At 31.6% G+C, this 19,841-nt stretch overlaps 3 protein-coding genes and 1 long non-coding RNA gene across 5 annotated transcripts; 2 read left to right on the plus strand and 2 right to left on the minus strand.

The window, feature by feature from the left end:
• The first annotated feature begins 868 nt into the window (after positions 1-868).
• Positions 869-4,214, plus strand: LOC106651439. The gene is made up of 3 exons (XM_014369931.2): positions 869-1,253; positions 1,511-2,797; positions 2,864-4,214. The coding sequence occupies exons 2-3, from the start codon at positions 1,996-1,998 to the stop codon at positions 3,223-3,225; spliced, it is 1,164 nt and encodes a 387-aa protein (XP_014225417.1). The 5' UTR covers positions 869-1,253; positions 1,511-1,995; the 3' UTR covers positions 3,226-4,214.
• Positions 4,215-4,273: 59 nt separating this feature from the next.
• Positions 4,274-10,681, minus strand: LOC106651395 (dynein light chain roadblock-type 2). 2 transcript variants are annotated; one of them, XM_023460354.1, is made up of 4 exons: positions 10,555-10,681; positions 10,403-10,481; positions 5,949-6,160; positions 4,274-5,689 (listed from the first exon to the last, which is right to left on the minus strand). In XM_023460354.1, the coding sequence occupies exons 1-3, from the start codon at positions 10,555-10,557 to the stop codon at positions 5,949-5,951; spliced, it is 294 nt and encodes a 97-aa protein (XP_023316122.1). In that variant the 5' UTR covers positions 10,558-10,681; the 3' UTR covers positions 4,274-5,689. The 2 variants fall into 2 exon arrangements, with proteins under 2 accessions (XP_023316122.1, XP_014225358.1); XM_014369872.2 differs by lacking the exon at positions 4,274-5,689 and having other exon boundaries at positions 5,925-6,160.
• A 3,152-nt stretch (positions 10,682-13,833) lies between these two features.
• On the minus strand, positions 13,834-18,189 carry LOC111693982. The gene is made up of 2 exons (XR_002763538.1): positions 18,030-18,189; positions 13,834-14,339 (listed from the first exon to the last, which is right to left on the minus strand). It is a non-coding gene; the product is annotated as an uncharacterized LOC111693982 (long non-coding RNA).
• Positions 18,190-18,575: 386 nt separating this feature from the next.
• On the plus strand, positions 18,576-19,732 carry LOC111693981. Its single transcript, XM_023460333.1, has 2 exons — positions 18,576-19,629; positions 19,722-19,732. Exons 1-2 carry the CDS (start codon positions 18,576-18,578, stop codon positions 19,730-19,732), a joined length of 1,065 nt encoding a protein of 354 aa, XP_023316101.1.
• The last annotated feature ends 109 nt before the right edge of the window (positions 19,733-19,841 follow it).

The raw sequence follows: 19,841 nt of genomic DNA on the forward strand, positions 1-19,841 counted from the left end.
GTCATCGCTATGACATAATAAATTCTCAACTATCTTATGGTTTTAATGTAAAGAAAAGATAAATGAAACCAAAACAAACTGGCAAGTTGAGAGATGCTCTGAAACTACTGTGTTTGCATATTAGTGTTATGGAAATTTTGAATAATTTCTTTATATCACTTTTCGTTAATTATATTTAGTCTATAATTTTTCTTATTTTCTCTTTACTACAAACTTGAATCTTCATTTTCTCAAAGGAAAAACAAGAATCAAAGATGATATTTTCATTGAGCTTTTAATTAAAATTTTTCTCACTTTACTATCAAAAAATTTGTTATTCTATTATTGTTAATTAGTTTTTTTTTAAACTGTATTCAACCTCATGTGTACTCATATCATTCAATTGTATAATTTTTGATGCCCATTCATTCATGGCTTTGGTATACTTTTTTTTAATTTTTGGTCTTGCGAGAGAGATTAAAATCAAGAAAGATGGCCTGCTGTATAAAAACGGATGCATTCTCTATTATATCAACGATTCAGATATATTATTCAAATAAATATGATTTATTGCTATGAGATAATAAACTGTGTTAATGAATTATTCATGACCTAACCTTTATCAAAAAAGTCTTGAATCTATGAGGTCTCATGCACGATATTTAATGAAGTTTCTAAAACCCAAACATCCAGTTGAATAAAATTCTATATAATTTTTTGGCTCTTCTCTTGGAAGGTAAATACGTTATTTTGGTTCGCTCAAGTTGAACATGCACACGATGAAAATCGCACAGCGGAATAGAGAGCTACTACTGCAGAGGTAGCTGCATGATAAGGTATTATGTATATAATCTCATTTTTAACTTAGTTCAAATTGCACTGCGTGCGGTGCAAGATGGCTGCAGCAACTTCATCGACCACCTTATCCTGTTTCATTAAGACATCCTCGTTTTCGCAACGTACCCTGATACCGTCAAAAAAATTTTTGCAATTGTCGCACAGACAAAGTCTTGACAGGAGGTTGAAGATTCATTTGTTTTTTTGTTAATTTATTTATTGATTTATGTATTGGAAAAATTTATATCAAAATCAAGACTTTCATGTTAAAATATTTATTGTGTGTGGTGATTTAAATATATCGATACGAGAAGGCGAATAGAATTAAATCCACTTTTTTACTGCATAAACGCCGATCGTGCGAAACGAGAATTTTCGGAAGCAGAAAAATTTGCAGAATGCTTGTCAAACTGAGGCAGCAAATCTATAGCAACAAGGTGAGATTTGTTTATTTTACACTAATCAGTTGCTTAAGCTCATGTAAAAAAAAAGAATTAACTTTTTAGTTTCAATTATTTTTTTCTATTAGTTTTATGTTCGTTTTGATCATAAAAGTCAGTATGTGTACGATTGTTTTATTTTAATATGTGTGAAAAAATAAAAAAAAGTAATTTCTTTTCATAATATAGAAATATAATAATTGTATTGATTGCAAGTACTCACTAATTACTCAATCGTTAATTGAATTTTTTAGAAAAAAATTCATTATGGACCAGTGCTCAATTGTCAACCAGAATCTTGGTGTGGTTATTGTTCAAACTGCTTTAGGAATAGTGTGCATAAACCATTTGATGGAAATATATGCAGCAATCTTCATTAGACAGTAACAATATGGACATTTCATTTGATTGATGATGATTTTGATGGTATACTTACCTTTACTAGCATAGAAACAAATATCAAGGATCTTTAGAATTAAGTTAAAAAAACAAAGTACATTTTGGATTGGTAAAAAAAGTTGAGACTTTTCAAATATTCATCTAAAAACAGCATATAAATATGATATAAAAAGTATTATACATTTTTTGACACATCCCACAAATAGTTTAACTCAGAAAAATACAACTAAAACAAAAGTCATACATTATTTTATGTAAGGTATAAGCTGTCAAAGGCTTGCAATTTTAGTTCTTACAGTTTTAAAATAAGAGATTCAAAAGCAATAAGCAGTTATAAAAGATGTCAAAGAAATCATTAAATAAATGTAACAATGCAAATGGTCCCATCCCTTCAAAAGAAACTTTTGTAAGAATGAACACAGAAGCTGAACCAGCAGGTTTTTCAACAATCTGTGGATCTAAATCTGGCTTAGATTCTTTAGCTCCAGATAAACTTGTTAATGTCATAGTCAAAGACAAGACACATCCAATGGCAAAATTATTAATAGGTAATATGATTGGCTTGAACAACGAGGAATCAAAAATTGTAGCTGCTTATCAAACTTTAACTACTATAAAAAATCAAGATGATTTTTCAAAATCAAAAGAATATAAACTGAAGAATAAATTTTACATTAAAAACAAACACAAAAACATTCTCAACAAACAAAGAAGAGAAATAGCTAATTTAGCAATTGATGCTAAATTTGAAACTATTACAAGAGCTACAAGAAGTGGCAGGTTACGATCACCAAGGAAAAGATTATCAAAAGCCGAAGTGGTTCCTCAGCGAAAAATGATCAATGTGCCAAGAATACAATCAAAAAATTTTACGATTCATAAATCAGAAAAAGAAATTAGAAAGACAGTGGGTAAAAAAAAAACAAAATTAAAAGAAACATCGACACAATGTGAATTATTGAAACCAACTTATATCAATAAGGGAACGCAAACTGAGCGTGTCTGCGGCATTGAAACGATTGATGAAAACGGCATGAAAATCGATCTGATAGAAATGGACGATGTAAAAGAAGAACCCCAAAATATTGAGTCGAATAATGACACTGAGTCTCTCTGCAATAATAGTTTACCGCCTAGAACTTGTAAGTATGACCTAAAATTAATGTTGTTTTTGGCTCCCTTATATCTGTATATATAATTTTTTATAGATAGTTCAGCGTTTGCAGTTGTTCGTACATCCAATGTTAATTGTCGCATAGCTCTTTTACGCTCTATCGGTTTTAAGCCCATTAATCCAAAATCGCCAATTATAGATGATGAACATGGTCGAGAATCCATCTGTCCTCAAGCCGATGAGGAGTACAACAAATATAATAGTGAAGAAACAGAAGACGTTGGTTACATGAATGTCTCACTACATTACGAAGACTTAGAGGAGGAAATTACCCAAGAAATGCTACATACAGTGCCACCACCGTTAACTAGTCTGACAGAAGCAGACTTTAGCCGTGCATGGCATGGCTGGCAGAAAGTACGTATCAACGGAAAGGATTATTGGTCAGGTTATTAAACCGAGTGACAGTCGTCTACACGAAGTTAATTAATATATTTTTAAGATTTATTGTTTGTTATTTGCAATCTAACCGAATGCTGGCCATTCCGAAACATTCATAAAGTTAGACCACTATTGTAAATATTTATATACATATGATGAAATATAAATACGCCATGATAGATCTGTGTGACGCTGAGGAACATAGCTATTGGTTCTAGTAGTCATTTCATCGCTCTTGTGGTACTCACGAACAAAATACGCGAGCAAGTTCTTGCTAAAATGATCGAATTTTCCATCAGTGTACACTGTTGTCTTTTAGAGACCTATTGCAAGTAATTAAACTCGAAATTTACGATCGTCATTATTAAATCACGTTGAGAATATGCGGGAATCCCGTGAGATTTTAATATGTCAACTCCATAGCATTTGTGTAAAAACTTGTCTCGTATCGTAATGTTTATGTTAAATTAGCAATTTTTTCTTGCCTTGAAAATAATTTCTGATCGTATGTAAACTCGAACCCACACAAAAAACATGCATCACATGACGTTTTTTTATGAGTTTTGAAATACAGCTTATCTTATTTTTAATAATCAAATTCTGATTGCGGAAATGCCCATCAAGCTTTTAAATCGAAACTATGACTAGGTAATCTTCAGAAACTGTACTTTTGAAAAACAAATCTAGTGAGTGGCGCGCCTCTTCACCCGAATCTTCTACATTCTCGAGGAAATTCAATTTGAATTTTAGTCTTTTAACAAATCTTTTGTATAATCTCATTAACCCAACATGTCTCATCGTTAATTGTTGCCAAATTATGAGAAAACATGGTTTTTGAGTTGTAAAATCGAGTGAAATTTTCATTTTGAGTGTGTTTTTTAAAAAAAGTTAAGGGGGAGTACCGTCTACTATGACGTAACCCCTAACAGTTAGATAATATTTTTCCGATTTGAAATTTATATAGTAATATTATGTGTACATCAATTATCTAATTTTTACAAAATAATGATTGAAAAATATCATCAATAATTAACATCATGAAATAAAAACAATGCAGCTGTTTTATTACAATATTACGGGTTCCAAACTTGAGCATATTGAAAATTTACTGAGGATAGATTAACATTATAAGAATATTATTACGATTAATATTATCTGCAAAACGTCTCACTGTTTATATATTTTTAACGTGTTCATTTCTAATAAATTTGACTGGATAAATCTACGGATTGTCCCCAAAAATTGTGTTTTTATTTATTTTTTAATAACATTATGGATTAAGATGATGTCTTTGGGCTCTTTTTTAATATGATGCTTTATTTTTGACGAATCGTATATTGATAATTAAGTAATTTGTAAAATAAAAGACCCTTAAGGCAGACGACGCCACTTTTTTGAGATTATAATTTAACTAAGCAAAAAGGCTATGCTCAATAATTATCACAGCGTAATTACAACTGTTTTGTAAGTCTGTTTATGAAAAGAAAATGCCATATCATCAAGTAAATTTTCTGTTATTAAAAAAACCCTTAATTGCGCCATAATAGGCGGTTCTGCCATTTACAATAAAAACATGTACACTAGGTTAACATCGATTCTGTCCGATGGAACGCCGGAATTTCCTATGCTTAAACACGTTCTACCACTCTGTTGGAACAGACAGAATCGATGTTAACCCAGTGTACTCTACCCCAGCATTTTAAGCTAATTTTGTATGGTAGTTTCATTTGAAATGCTATAATTTACGTTGTCCATTTTAATTTTTTATATTTTAGAAAAGATAATTCTGAGTGCCTTCTATCAACTCAAATTACGTAGAGGTCTCTGAAAGACAGCTGAGTACATCAAATAAAAGTTAGAGAATTTAGTCCTTACATACCGATCCTTTGAATTTCAACGTATATATTATGTAACATATAATACATTATATATTTACAAGTTAAAAATGTAAGAAAAAAATGACTATTTTTCTAAAGAGCCTGCAACCTATAAAGTGATAAGAGTAAAAGTTCTTGAACAATTGGGAACCATGGTAAAATAACTAATTTTCGGACAGTTCGGAAAAGATTTTACTTTATTTTGCTTGGTAAAGCTCTCTTATTTACTTTTAATGCATTAAAAAGAAAATATTTTTTATTAAATTTTCAACAATAATAGTCAGATACTATTTAAAACATTGTAAAAGAAACAATTTAAAAAACCAAAACTCACTTTCGTCTAGTTATCTGATCCTATATTCTGCAAAACTTTAGTTTATGTAATAGTATAGCGAAAAATGCGTTTTTCACACACTTTCTAATGCGCGAAAAGTGTTTTCATCACTGCGCGCAGAAAGTGCTACTTTCGCGCACGGCCCCGTTGCGTAATCTACTATTTCTCAAGACGGTGTATTTGAAGATTTTCACGTATACTTCCGTGTACATTTTAATGACAATTTCCACAGGAGAATTCGACTATGGGAATGTACCTGGAAATCTACCTGAAAATTAAATGAATAATTTATGTAGAATTCCACGTAAAATTCAAAAAAATCCTGTTTTCTCAAACAAAAATGATATTGCATCTTTTTATAGACTCATTATCTTATATGCGTTTAAATAGTATCTGTCAAAGCTCTAAAATGATAAGTATAATCCCGTAAAATACTTTCATGAAAACGAATAAAGAATATTCAACTTGAAACAATGGGTTAGGTTTCAATGATATATAGAAGAGTAATTTTAAAAAATTTTTAATACTTAATCTATGGGATTCTGTACAACAATTAAAATAAACTCTTTGTCAGGAGCAACCATGATTTCATGTTTTTTACTTCGTAATCTTAAAAATGTCAAGTCATTCGTCGGATCTAAATCTCTAATAATTGATCTAGCTTTATCTGATAATTGACTTATTAATCCAGCATATTGAATTGTCGTTGCATTATCCATGGTTGATTTGATTGGAATACCTAAAAAAGTATTGTATTTCATTAAAATCAATCATAATACTTGTGTTCTTGAAACATAAGTAGTATGATTATGAAGTACACATACATAAAAATTTGCGTGATCAAATTAGTAAGTGCGATAATAATGAATAAACATATATGAGTGTCATTTTGAATAATTTCAATAACATGGATATAGGCAAGTTTATTTTCGTAAATAATCAAAGATAACGAGGCTTAGGTATCGGCAACTTCTCTCACCCACGTCAAAGAAATTGAACCAAATAGCACTCAGCAGAAATCCACACCGTTTTTCATCTCTAAGGTAATCCATATTCATTTTTGCAAGACGTATTGAAAGCATACTGCAATCCCTTACAATAAATTTTTAAAATGCTTTTTTTTCATAAATAAATGGTTGATTCTCCTGAAATCTGCTTTTTGCATGTCTACATGCTATCCTCACTTAAAATAATGATGGACCTGAAAGTGAAGCCAATCTATTCGGCCTGTGATTGGTCGAGTTACTTATACCTCGAGACGAAATGCAATAAAGTGACACCTACGGTCAAAATAGTAAGTTTCTTAAAACTCCACTGAAAAAATTATGCGCGCGAAGCGCGCCTAAAAGTTGCTGTTTTTAAATAATTAAAAATAAGCCAAAACTGGATCGGTCATTCATTCAATATTGATGTATTCTTCCTGATTGAATATAAATATTTCAATTTTTTAGTGCCAGTTACATTTGCCGTGGAGATATGTATGTCAAATGTCACCTCTGTGTCATGTGTAGATCACAAAATCAACTCTGTTTGCATATACCATACATTTACATAAGCACCTAACGCTATAATAACTATGACACAACGTTCTATACATCTACAGTAATGTTTAAGTGCATCATTGGGCCTTGAAAAATTTTTTAAAAAAATGTCCTACACAACTGAAAATTTCTCGCTTTTTAATCATGCTTCTGAATAATTCCAAACATACCGCTTGTTTTGGGTCGTTAACTAATTTTTGATGTCCCTGGCTCCATAACTGGCAAGTAGTATGACCCAACTTTCGATTAGAGTCGATTGCGGATTGAAAAATTTACATGTTTAAAAAAAACGGTCACTTCCGTGGACATGAATATCTCGAGCTAGGATCATTCTTGTTAACCGCTCGCACCGTCAAAAGACTCGTTTTTCATGACCGAATTTCGGGTCGTACGGAAAATTTGTGCATTTCTCATTTTTCAAACGTAATTGATTGAAGTAGCAATTTGTCACCTTCGTGTGTGTCACCTTCGTAACCGAAAATAGTCCATTTCAAGCATAAAATTGGACTTAGCTTTCGTAAAATGAAATCTCAAGACCCCAGATTCAATGATTATTCATATTTTATGGTTTAAAAAAGGTAAACTTGTTGGCGCCGTTCAATTTGAAAAAAAATGTTCACTACTTTTTCATTTTCAATACCTAAAATAGCAGATTTCGGGAGAATCAATCAAATATGAAATTCTATGCACCCAAAAGGCCCTATTGAGAATCGTCCTGACTTTCCGAGTAAAGATAGGGTTTGTGCTTAGAAACTGATGTTATTTTACTTTTTAGCGTGCGTGCATGATAAAAAAAGCTATATACAATATTAAAGTGACCTGATCGTATCGTGTTGAATCGAATATCAAAATGTGCTTGGATTTTATAATAAATAGATTTATAAAATAAAAATATCTATAAAAAATGTATTTGGTCGCATTTTAGAAATCGAAATTAGAAATTTTTAAAAATATTCTGAAAACTCTTGTTGACTACCAGACGATAATAACTAATTAAACCCTTTACTGCACAAAATTGAAATTTTGCTCATGAATAACAATCGTTTTGAAAATATAGATAATGATATTAATATTTTATGAAAATCCATACAAGTAGGTTTTTGAATGGGATATTTCGGGATCGCTTTAGTTTTGCGATAAGTTCACGTTATCACTTTTTTTTGAATTTAAATGAAAACAAACGTACATTTTCTTCTTGAAAAATTATTTCGTAAGTCAGTTTTCTACTTTTTCCTGCTTTCAGCGGACTTAAATATCATAGAATATCGAGCTACTTTTCTATAAAACCTTAAAAAAAGGGTTTACAATTATTGAAAATAAACGTGTGGATTACTTTTGAATTTTTTTGGGGACACTGTAGGAATTTTACATAATAATCTCCCCAGCGGAAATTTTTTTTTAAATAAAGTGCATAATAATGTTGTAAACTGTAATAAAAAGTAAAAAAGTGTAAAAAAATTTAAGATTACTAACGATTTCGGACATGTGATATGTTTTTCTACACTTTTTTACTTTTTGTGACAGTTTATTACATTTGTTTACCTATAATTAGAGAGATGAAAACCCTATGAATTCAAGCTCATTAAAGTTACATGGAAAAAGTAAAAAAGTGTAAAAAAACACAAAATTCTGTAATAATAATTTTAAATGTTCCAATTTTTACTTATGAGTTTCAAATTCCAGTCAAGCCCTCATGTGATCGAATTGACCGCAGCAAGTGATTTTCGTGAAAAAAGTGAACTCACTCTAATGCAGCAGAAAGCCTTATCACATCATCATAGATGTACTGGGGAGTACTGAGATGACTGAATTTGGTTTATATACATATCCATCATAATTTGTCTTAATTTATTCATAAAAATTAATACATTTTTTTCACGAAAATCACTTGCTGCAGTCGGTGCGATCACACGTGGATAGCATATTGAATAAAATGTAAAAAAGTGTAAAAAAGTGTAAAAAAATGTGATTTTATACTGCCTTTTTGAATGCATTGGCTGTTCGAAATCGCAAGTAATTTTACATTTTTTTACATTTTATTACATTTTACAATTTAATATGATGGTTTTAGTTACTACTTTTACTTTTTCTTGAACGATTTTTTTCCGTCGGGGCTGATTTTAAAAATCCAAAATTTTTGAAAAAAAATCGGAAAAATTAACGCGTATTCTTTGAACAAATTTAAAACTTTTTATTCTAAAACATTGTTTTGTAAATTTGACAATCAAATTTAAAATTCATAGATTTCATATTGTAGCTTCATCAATGTTCACTATTTTAAAAAAATAAGATCTCGATAAAAATCGAAGTTACAATTTTCTTGAATGTTTTTAACAAATTTAAGAAAAATACAGTTATTTCTATTTGTCAAAAAAATTTGGGCAATTTTCAGATAAGAAGCTATGCTAAAACTCTTTTTCAAGTCACTGAGATCTGGGCTAAAAGTTCTTTTATTAAATGAATAAAAAGCCATAAATGTAGAAAAAACATCAACTCTAGAGCCCCAGACTTTTGAGACAAAAAACAAGTTTTACATGACACGAGATAACATTTTTTGACTTTAGGATTTCACAGAGAATAAGAATTGACCCTATCTATAACATAGTAATAACTTTATTGTGCAAAGTAATGAACTGTGTATTAAGATTTTAATGATTACCTAATATTTCAAGCATGAATAGTTTAAGTTTAGCGTGGTATCAATATTTTCATGTTCAAGCTAAAAAGAATGACTCATTGCAATAATTTTATTTGAAATAAATCTTCATTAAAATATTTATTCATTGAAGTCATTCATCTATATTAAAAAATCAACATTACAAATTATAAAAACTGTAAACTGTCCATTGTTCTATAATAGATGAAACTTCTGACAATGGTTGAAAAAATGATCATGAAGATATTGATAAATTATGTTAATTATATAATAGATATTTAGAACATGTTTATATTTTTATTACATGTTTCTTTTTAAAGCCAGGTTGTTTTAGAATAAATCAAGGGCCAGTAGCAAAAGTAAAATTTTAATAAAAAATATGAATTCTTATTATGGACATGTAAAATTTTTGTAAAATTTTTTTCTTTATGTGAAAATTCTACTTTTATATTTTGTTGAAAATAAAATACACATAAAAATACAAATTTTTAAAATAAGAGGTGGCCAATATATTTAAGAAACACATGAAGTGTGGAGATTTCTAAAATTTATAATGAATAACTAAACTGAAAAGGAATATTAGTTGAATACAAATTTTCAAAGTATTAGGCTAGGCATGCATATGTTTTTAAAATCTTAAAGGAGCTTTTTAAATATTTGTTTTTCTGATTATTGAAAAATTCGTTTTCATTTCCAATTTCAAAAAAAAAAAAAAACTATTAATTATAATCTATTCATAAAAATGGAGGATAGGTTTAAAGATAAAAATTTTTGTCTACAAAACCTTCAGAGTTGACGACAATTGTTCCAATTACACCTCTGTGAGATTGTATTCTTTTCATAGTTTCCTCTACTTCTTGGGCCTGTAATGTTTAAATTTTATACTAAATATAAATAATTAATTGTATTACTTCAAATCTGTAAAATTTGAATAACCATTTTGATGTCAAATGATTCCAACTTTATTTGTTTTTATGTTTATATTTGAAGCTAGCTAAAAGCTGTAGTCATTTGTTATTTCTTATGACTCATTCTACATGAAAACTTCAATGGTCTCAATGCGTTGTCACAATACACTAGACTGACTTTGAATCTGTACCATGGAATACTGGAATTTTCTATGCATGTTTCACCACGCTGTTCCGTGTTCCACCCAACACATTTATCTCGAACCAATATGAGTACATGTCTGTGGACTAATTTTGTCCATTTGACACGAATTCGGTCGGTATGGGACTTGTGTAAGCATACGACGTTCCGTAATTTAGTGGATAAAATTAGTCCACGGACAGTACATCGAAATCATACCTTGTTGAAAAAAATTACGTTTATTTCTAACGTCATTGTGAGTCAGTATTTGAAACAAAATCGAATATCATTTTTAAAGAAAAAAACCGTCTTTTTTTCGCTAATTTTGAGTTACAGGGTAAAAGTACCAGTACTCGACTATTTACGAAAAATTCTCATTCCGTTCACTAATAAAAATTATGCATGACTTTAAAATAATTGTTTAAAAATACTTTCTAATAGCAAAAAAAGGTAACCTTTCGAACGAGTACTTACACTTGATCCAAAAAAACTTTCAATTTTTTTACAAAAAATTTGAGCGAAAAAATGCTAATCGTTTGATTGCCGATCACCCTACTGAAACATCAATAACATGAACTTAAAACTAGCTTAAAATTTTATTTTTGAAGACTGAAATCATTATAAATAAACATAGATATCTATAAATGCATAAGGAACCTATTTTCGTTCTTGAAAAATGAATTGATACATTACTTAAAAATTATTTAAGTTTATTGAAGGTAGTCGAAAATAGACGGTCTTTTTTATGGAAAAGTTCAGAATTTGACCAAAATCGAATAGATACAAGAGTTGATGATTAAAAAGTGCAAATATAACTTTTTCTGAAAATATAATATTTAAAGGAGTGAAAAAATGTTCATTGCGTCATCATTTTCGCAGTCCTACCACTGATCCTGATGTTATTTGTGCGTGCAAGTTTTATAAGTTACACATTTTTTAATAAGGTAATTAAACAAATGAATATATAAACACTTTTAAAAAATATTGAACAGTTAGAAAACAATAAAACTTCAATATATATCGGATCAGATCTCTATGTAGGTTAATATAGTTACCCTATATGAGCTAAAAACAATGATAAAACTCATAATTAACGGGAAAATAATATTTGTTTTCTTATAAAACGACATCCGATTTTGTTTCAAAATCTGACACAATATCGTTTGAAATAACGTCATCACCATCGTTCACAATTTTATAACATTGTTCTAAGTTTATATTCAAGTCCTCTTTTTCGAGTCATAATAGTACATTACGTCACTGGTGCACGAAGTGGGTGATTCTCGCACGAGTCTCAGTTTGTCGCCCGAGCGCTGTGATAACAATTGCATTTTCAACACCGCGTGCGGAAAGTGCTACTTCCCGCAGGCTGTGATGACAATTTACTTTCCGCACGTTGTAATGAAAATTAGTGTACGCAACTGGAGCAGTAGTCAATCTTGCACTCCTGTCAACGCCACCCTCGCTACGCTCGGGCTGCAAACTTGACACTCGTATTGTGGCAGTTCGGGGGCGCTGTACAGCGCTCGCAAGGCCAAAAAAAAAAGAACTCTGCTCGTGCAGATCAACAACCTCCCGCCCCCGTTGCGTCATCTACTATTTTCAGCACCGCGGAGTGAGGTTAGCGCCCGAGCGTAGCGAGTGCGATGCGAATAACGATAGATTCTCTCGAAATCACTTTCAAAATCGGTTCATGGATATGTACGTAATGATACTGTTTTCTATTAATGGTTTTTGAATGTTAAAGTTCTTACAATATGAGAAAAGTATTTTATGCTAAAAACCTATTCTTTTTTTCTTGTTTTGATAGTTTTGAAATCGTTACATATCCCAGGTAAAAATAGTCTATCAGATCTGACTCCAGATGCGATGTCAGATCTGATATAAGTTCTGGTGAACGCCCATAAGATCTTATGCCAGATCTTATATCAGAATTAGCATACGATAATTTCGACATCAGAACCTACATCAGATCTGATATCAGATTTAATGTCAGATCTGAAGTGACTGTGACGCCTTTAATTATTTAAACAATAACTTTATGAATAATTAAAATTTAATAATAAATCTTAAACAATAAGTTATCGAATTAATTCAAATTCACTTTATCAAAACCCCAAACATTGGAGGAATTATTCTTAATACAACTAAATTTATTAATAAATTTCAATTATTAATAAATTTATTGTTAAAACAATCAAGAGCGATACAGTCGATTCAGATCTAACATTAGATCTGATGTAAGTTCTGATGTCGATTATCGTATGCGAATTCTGATATAAGATCTAGCATAAGATCTGATGTGCGTTCACCAGAACTTATACCAGATCTGATATCATATCTGCAGTCAGATCTAACATATCATTTTCACCTGGGTATAGAAGTTCAACTTTTCTACGTACGAAGAATCAAATTCTTGTTTTTGTTATTTAATAGTATATTTTGTAACAAGTGCGTGAAGAAGTTGACTCCTGGGTGAAACATTCTCGTCGCACACTAGTTATAAACCATTTTTTTAACATTTCGTGCGTAAAACGTGATTTTTGTGTCACTGGAAGGTTAGAAAAACCTTTTTTTACGCACGTAGTGTTGAAAAGGATTTTATCATATAGGTTCTACTGCAGTATTTTGTGTATACATTGCAAAATGTACTTACTGAAAATGTTATGATTCGTTCATTGTTTCAACGAATAGAACAAGCACTATATTTTAATTTGGGCCAAAATTCAATATTTACTCTGCATGCACTCTTTTGGTTTTCATCGAGCTATTGATAGCCTCTCTACTAAAGTAGTTACTGGTCTCATTTTTGTCCATGTGGGTAGCATAGTTCACATTATGTTTAATATAAAGTTTTTACATATGATGAAAGAACAAATTATGTACTGATCAGCGTGTTCATGCGAACATGAAATTTTGGCGAAGAAAATTAAAAAATTCACGAGAATTATTTTTGAATTTTTTTTATAAAGTTTAGTATGAACTTGTGAATATTTTGTTTTGTAATATTAATTTGTAATATTGTATAAAATTGATTAAAATTAAGAACTATCAATACCATTTAGGATATGGATGAAATAAAGTATTCACTTTCAATACATAAACGAAAAAATTTATAAGTACAAGTTAAAAAACAATAGCTAGAAATTCATTTTTTATTAATCAATAATTTTGCAACTCAAACTGCTTTTAGATTTATACGAAAACATTATTCAATCTAATGCCATATTTTCGTCATCTCCATCTTTTTTATCATCTCCTGAATTTTTATTTTGAAGTTGTTTGTTTCCATCATGGGTTGAAACGGTATCTAAGTTTGTTTGATGATCATCATGAGAATGAAGAGATTGTTTGGCCTCCGCTTCGAGAGCAACTAGAAAATTCTTGATATTTCCTTTTGCAGCTGCTTTTGTTACTTCTTTACTGAACCCAAACTGTTGTATAATAGGAGCTATTTGTCCAGATATAAGAGCATTCCAAAACGTAGATAACGCTTCAGTGAATTGGGGTGTAGATATAATTGTTAATAAAGTATCATTTTCAGGTAGAAACTCCTTCAGGGAACTTTCCAAATTATTGTTTACAGATACATTTGCAGAGATAGCAGCACTCAACTCATAGGCAAGATTGTTCTGTAAAAAACATATATTTTTATTAACTTTTTACAATCAACTATTCACATGTATGCAATAATTTTTCAAATCATAAATTAATTAAAATGCGTTGGGACATACTTTTTGAGATATTTATTAAATTGATTGTAAATTGAGGAATAATATTAACTTGAAATTCTTGTCTAGCAGCATTTCGCATTGCAATTTTATTGCTGTTTATAAACTGATGTAATTTAACAATAACTACGAAAGGTGAAAATTAATCCGATAAAAAGTACAAAATAGTATCTACAGCGTAGCAGGAGCGATATCTACCTATGTCTACCCGTATATTATTATTGCTATAAGCCATGCAACTTCCATTATGTTGTAATTACGCTTTCCGTTTGTTACTGGCTCCAACGCAGAGAAGCGGGTTCTTGATTAGTAGTAGAAAAATGTAAGAGTAAAAAGTTGGGGTGTGCGGGTTTTTAAAAAACCGTGCTACCTGGCCCGTTATGGCCAGCTCGGGTCCAAGCTGCCCGAGTTTATCGGGACGTATCACGTTTTTTTATGCATTTTTTTTTATTTCCAAATAATTTTGAAGAAATTCAATTTTTACTTTTTTTACATCTGGGTTTGAAATTGTACGTAAGCATGTAACTCGATATGTCAATGCGGATCTCAATGAAAATATTAAATAAGTTATTATGTGAGTTCTACTGAGAACTTCCATAGATTTTGTGTAATCTTACCTATGATTATCGACAGTGTAAGTTCTTACGTAGAAGCTGGTTCTAGACAAAAGCATTAATATAGAAGTAAAATCTTGCGTAAAAACTAGAGCAATAACTTAGAAAAGAACTTACATCAAGTTTTTTTCATCCCCCTGTGCGGAAAGTACTACTTTCGTGCATGGTTGTCGAGCTTAAAGTCGACTTTCTGCACGTATAATAAAAAATATATACGCAACGGAAGCATTTGTCAATATTGTCACCCCCTGATCCTGTTGCATAATCTACTAATATAAAATTTCGACGAAAACATCGACTGAAAACATTATTTTTTTGATAGCTAATAATTTTAGCTGTAAGAAATTATATTAAAATCTTACATGAGATTTCATATAAGTTCTAACATGAGTTCTACTGTAACTTTTTGCGCGAGAAATTGTGTACACATGGTGACATCGGCTACAATGATATTTTTCATGTAGCCACCCTGTACACGGCTTTATTCGACTGTTTTGGTACATTATTGCCTGTCGCTTTTCATACCTTTGTTCATAAGCGTTTTATGACTCTTTATAGATGAAAATAAACTACGGGACATCATATCCTACCAACATATTCGACTTTGTTTTATTCCAGCGATACCCTAAAAGTGCCATTTTTACATACTTTTGTAACGGTGACTTTTTATAACCTCTTTACTTAGATTGTCACAGAATCGTTAAAAAACATTTGATCGAAACCGGACAGACTGGGTTACTTTTGTGTAAACATGCTTTTTCAATGGAAATAGTTTGAAACTTCAAAATTTTATTTGTAACCGTTTTAATTGAGCAAGTTTAGCAATAATGAGAATTTGGATCATTACTGTGTCGAACTTTTTCGTTCGCGATCAATGCGATTTTTTCCCGTGCTGTAGACCTTTAAAAGACTTATTATTATGTGTATGCGAAGTCTTTTCAAGATTCAAAACACGGGAAAAAATTGGATTGATCGTGAAAGAAAAATTTTGTTACTTTGGGTGTTAATGGGTTAATATATCCTCTTAAGGCAGCGGGCTTCAATTTGAATTTCGAAGCATGATTTCTAACACAATATGGAAAGTTTCAGATGTAAGACTATGATAGGCTCAAAGAGGAAGTTTCTATCTTTCTCATGGTGCCTTCAAAAGCACAGATGAGCAAGGGAAAAATCGAGATTTTTCGCGTTGAAGAGGAAAAAAAGACGTTTTCGCGAATTTCAGGTGGCACAGTGCGTAATGCACATATATCTTGAATTTTACTAGTTAGGTAGGCGAGGGAGCTTTTTTAACCAAATAAACGTGTTTACTTTCAACGAGAAGTTTCACCTTAGTAGAGGTTTGTGGGTTAGAAAAGATATCGTGTGTGATTCTCTCGATCCCCATTTTAATGATAATATCCATTTCTTGACAATTGAAATGAAAAAAAAATATGGAAAAAACAAGAAAGTGGTCGCCTCCTTTGTTTTTTATGTTAAACTAGAACGTTTTTTTGGTGGTAAAACGATGAGTTTATCCGCGAGGTGGCACGTCAAATCGTGCACCCAATCTATGCATGACAAAATAATTTTAATTTGTCTGCAGCTTTGCCTGTTTACAATTTGTTGTTTGGTAGTTTGCAAAACAAAAATCAACCCTCATTTGAATCACCATTTTGTGACTCGAAAAAAATCATTTTAGCCGATATCACCCGTATATAAGGCTGTAAAAATAAACCAGTTCGTAAGTAAGAACTTATGTTAGAACGGTTACTGTAGATAATAAAACGTAAGATTCTACGTTAGATACGACGTAAAATCTTATGTGAGAACTTATATGAATATGCTCGTTGGGGCGATAGGTATCTTTCGGTTAGAATGCCAATCGCATGGGTTGATAATAACTTAACGTGTGAATGCTGCCAAAAAAGTATGGTTAAATAGCCAAAGGTCGCCAAAATGATTCGAGCATAATTGATATAACGAAGTCATAATCTGTCTCGATTGTAAAATCTGTTATGTATATGATGTATATGAGGAAGCTTACGCCGCAACTCTCGCTGTATTACTTGACAGAGGGAGCTCGAAACGCGCGTTTGTTCTTTCCTCTCACAATAGTTTCTAAACGATACTAAAAATTGGAACACATCCGAGGACGCATGACACACGATTATTTAAAAAATCATTAGCCTTACCAGTATGCTGGTAGAGCCCAGCCATACCAGCTATCGTTTAAGAAGCATAATTTTTGAAAGAAAATTTGCATTGTTGTAAAAAAGCAAGTTGCTACGGGGTTGGTAATGATCTTAAGGTAGTTCCCTAAAAAAAATAACTATCGATAAAAGGTCTTGAAATTTTAACCACATATTATTGACAGTGCTTTTCATACGTGTGAGAAATTTCAGCAACTTTAACCAAATTATTTCCGAACTATAATTAATCAAAGTTCGGTACTTTAACGTGGGATCCCTATGCTAGCGTGTCGAAAAGACGCTGTTTTGTGTGATTATAAAAAAACGCATCGATAAAATCTTTTCTAAAACTAGGAGATGATTGTTCAGTATGAACTAAAACATAGCTAAAAATCTGGAAAAACTTGACCATACAGTTTTTCAGAAATGTTAATGTAAAAACATTGCAAAAATAAAGATTCAAACTTTTTGACCTGAAACCCACTTTGTAAGGTTTTTAGGGTCATTTTAAACGCAAAAGTACTCTTGCAAATTTTCTCTAAAATATATTTTTCACGAGCTATAAAGAATTCAAATTTAAACAATTTCAAGCAAAGAATCTGCGAATTTTTATCTCAATAAGTATGAACTCTACGAAAAATTTTTAAAAGAACAAAAAAGTCTTAGAAATTGTCAAGGAAAGCGTATGAATTTTTTCAGATTTTTTCTAGACATTTGCACAGAATTTGCAGGTCAGGTTCTAAGGGAACTACCGTAAGAAAAGGATGTTTACAAAAAACCGTATTATGGAACATAACTTAAGTCTTTACCTGTTGAGTTGATCCACTATCATTTGAAACCGGTATTTCAGATAAAAAATTTTGTAGATCACTCAAATGTATACGGTTATTACCAGAATTATCTGAGGCTGTATCTTTAGGTTGATTCGATGACTGGCTTACTCTAACTGAATCTGTAAAAGAATTTAAAAAAAATTTAATAAGAGCATTTGATACATTATCTTATTAAAGTTCACAATTTTTTCTAACATTTTTTGTATCTTCTGGTACTTAATTATTGGCAACATTCATCACAAAATGTTAAGCGATTTATGCGATGATATAGCTTGTGTGGTATAGTCACCAGAGCGCGCACGTATGCGCACTCACATGGTGTCGTACACACCGTGCTTCGAACGATATCAGTATTGTACCGGCACGGGCGCACTCGAGAGCTCTCTGTATCTATCTGTACCACATTCTTATGTAATTTCTAAATAAAGCCTTAAGTAATTAAAATAGAACAATTGTGTTTAATCAATACATTACAATTGGCGACGAGGATTCGACGATCTTACGTAAATTATTTAAAGTTCAATGAGTGAAAGTGGCAATAGTGACGAAGTTGACGAACCAACTAGACAAGAAATTATTCAACAGTTGGAAAGTGCCGGTATACAATATTCAGCAAAAGACTCAACAAAGCGGCTGAAAGGAAAATTAAAAAAAGCAACGGAGGACACACCAAAAGAGGAAAGTAAAAGTGAAGTAAAACCGAGTGAAGTGAACACAGTATCAGCGATGACAACGATAGATTCAAAAGTAAAATTGGAGTTTGAATTGGGCAAAGATGATTGGGAGACGTTTGTGGAAAGATTGGAATTATATTTTTTTGCAAACGGCATTAGTGACGAAAAAAAGCAAGCAGCCATCTTATTGACACGGGTAAGCGCGGACACATACAAACTCGCCAAAAATCTATGCCATCCAGAAAAACTCAAAGATAAAAAGTTCAACGAAGTGTCCAAGCTATTATCAGACCACTTATGCCCAAAGCCGTCGGAAACGATGGAAAGGTGTAAATTTTATGCAGCGCAACAAGGACCCACGGAGAAATTAGCCGATTTCGGAGCGCGATTGAAAGAGCTTTCGCTAAATTGTAATTTCGCTGATCTAGAGACGGCGCTAAGGGATCAATTGGTATGCGGGCTAAAGGATCATGCGTCGAAAGCAGAGCTATTTAAACAAGAGAAGTTAACGTACGCGGGTGCCTACAAGATAGCGCTGGCACGCGAGAAAGCAGAAATGAATGCGACAACAGCAGAAAAATTGAGCGAATCAAACAGGCATGATGATAACATTCATTCGGTAAAAGTTAACGATAACAAGAGCCACAAAAATAAAAGTAATTCGAGTTTAGTGTGCTACTGCTGTGGAAAGCCGAACCATATAGCCCGTAACTGCAAACACAGGCAACAGACATGCCGAAATTGTAAGCGGCAAGGTCATCTAGAAGCAATGTGCCGAAGCCAGAAGAAGAAGATACAGTACCTGCAAACGTCAACACAGAAGGAAGCCAGTAGCAGCGATAACGGCAGCGTCAGTAGCAGCCATGAAGAAGACGAGTCGTACGAGTTCAACAACATAACGAGTAACTGTTATACTACAAATAATGTAACGCATTCCGATGCGGCAACAGCTCCGTGTTATTTAAATCTAGATATTAACGCGATAAAATTTAAGATGGAAGTTGACTCGGGCTCGTTCTGGAGTATTATCTCCGAAGAAACGAGAAATAAATATTTTCGAAACAATAACATATGTAAAATCGCTATAGAAATGAGCGCGTATAACTTAAAAGTA

Source organism: Trichogramma pretiosum, unplaced genomic scaffold (assembly GCF_000599845.2).
Source record: "Trichogramma pretiosum strain Unisexual culture from Peru unplaced genomic scaffold, Tpre_2.0 scaffold59, whole genome shotgun sequence".
Lineage (NCBI taxonomy): Eukaryota > Metazoa > Arthropoda > Insecta > Hymenoptera > Trichogrammatidae > Trichogramma > Trichogramma pretiosum.

Excerpts from the sequence above, each read along its gene's own strand:
- LOC106651439 (XM_014369931.2), top strand. The coding sequence starts at position 1,996 with ATGTCAAAGAAATCATTAAATAAATGTAACAATGCAAATGGTCCCATC. Across the intron at positions 2,798-2,863 it reads TAGTTTACCGCCTAGAACTT|ATAGTTCAGCGTTTGCAGTT; the intron begins GTAAGTATGACC and ends AATTTTTTATAG.
- LOC106651395 (XM_023460354.1), bottom strand. Across the intron at positions 6,161-10,402 it reads AATTGTCGTCAACTCTGAAG|GTATTCCAATCAAATCAACC; the intron begins GTTTTGTAGACA and ends ATACTTTTTTAG.
- LOC111693981 (XM_023460333.1), top strand. The coding sequence starts at position 18,576 with ATGAGTGAAAGTGGCAATAGTGACGAAGTTGACGAACCAACTAGACAA.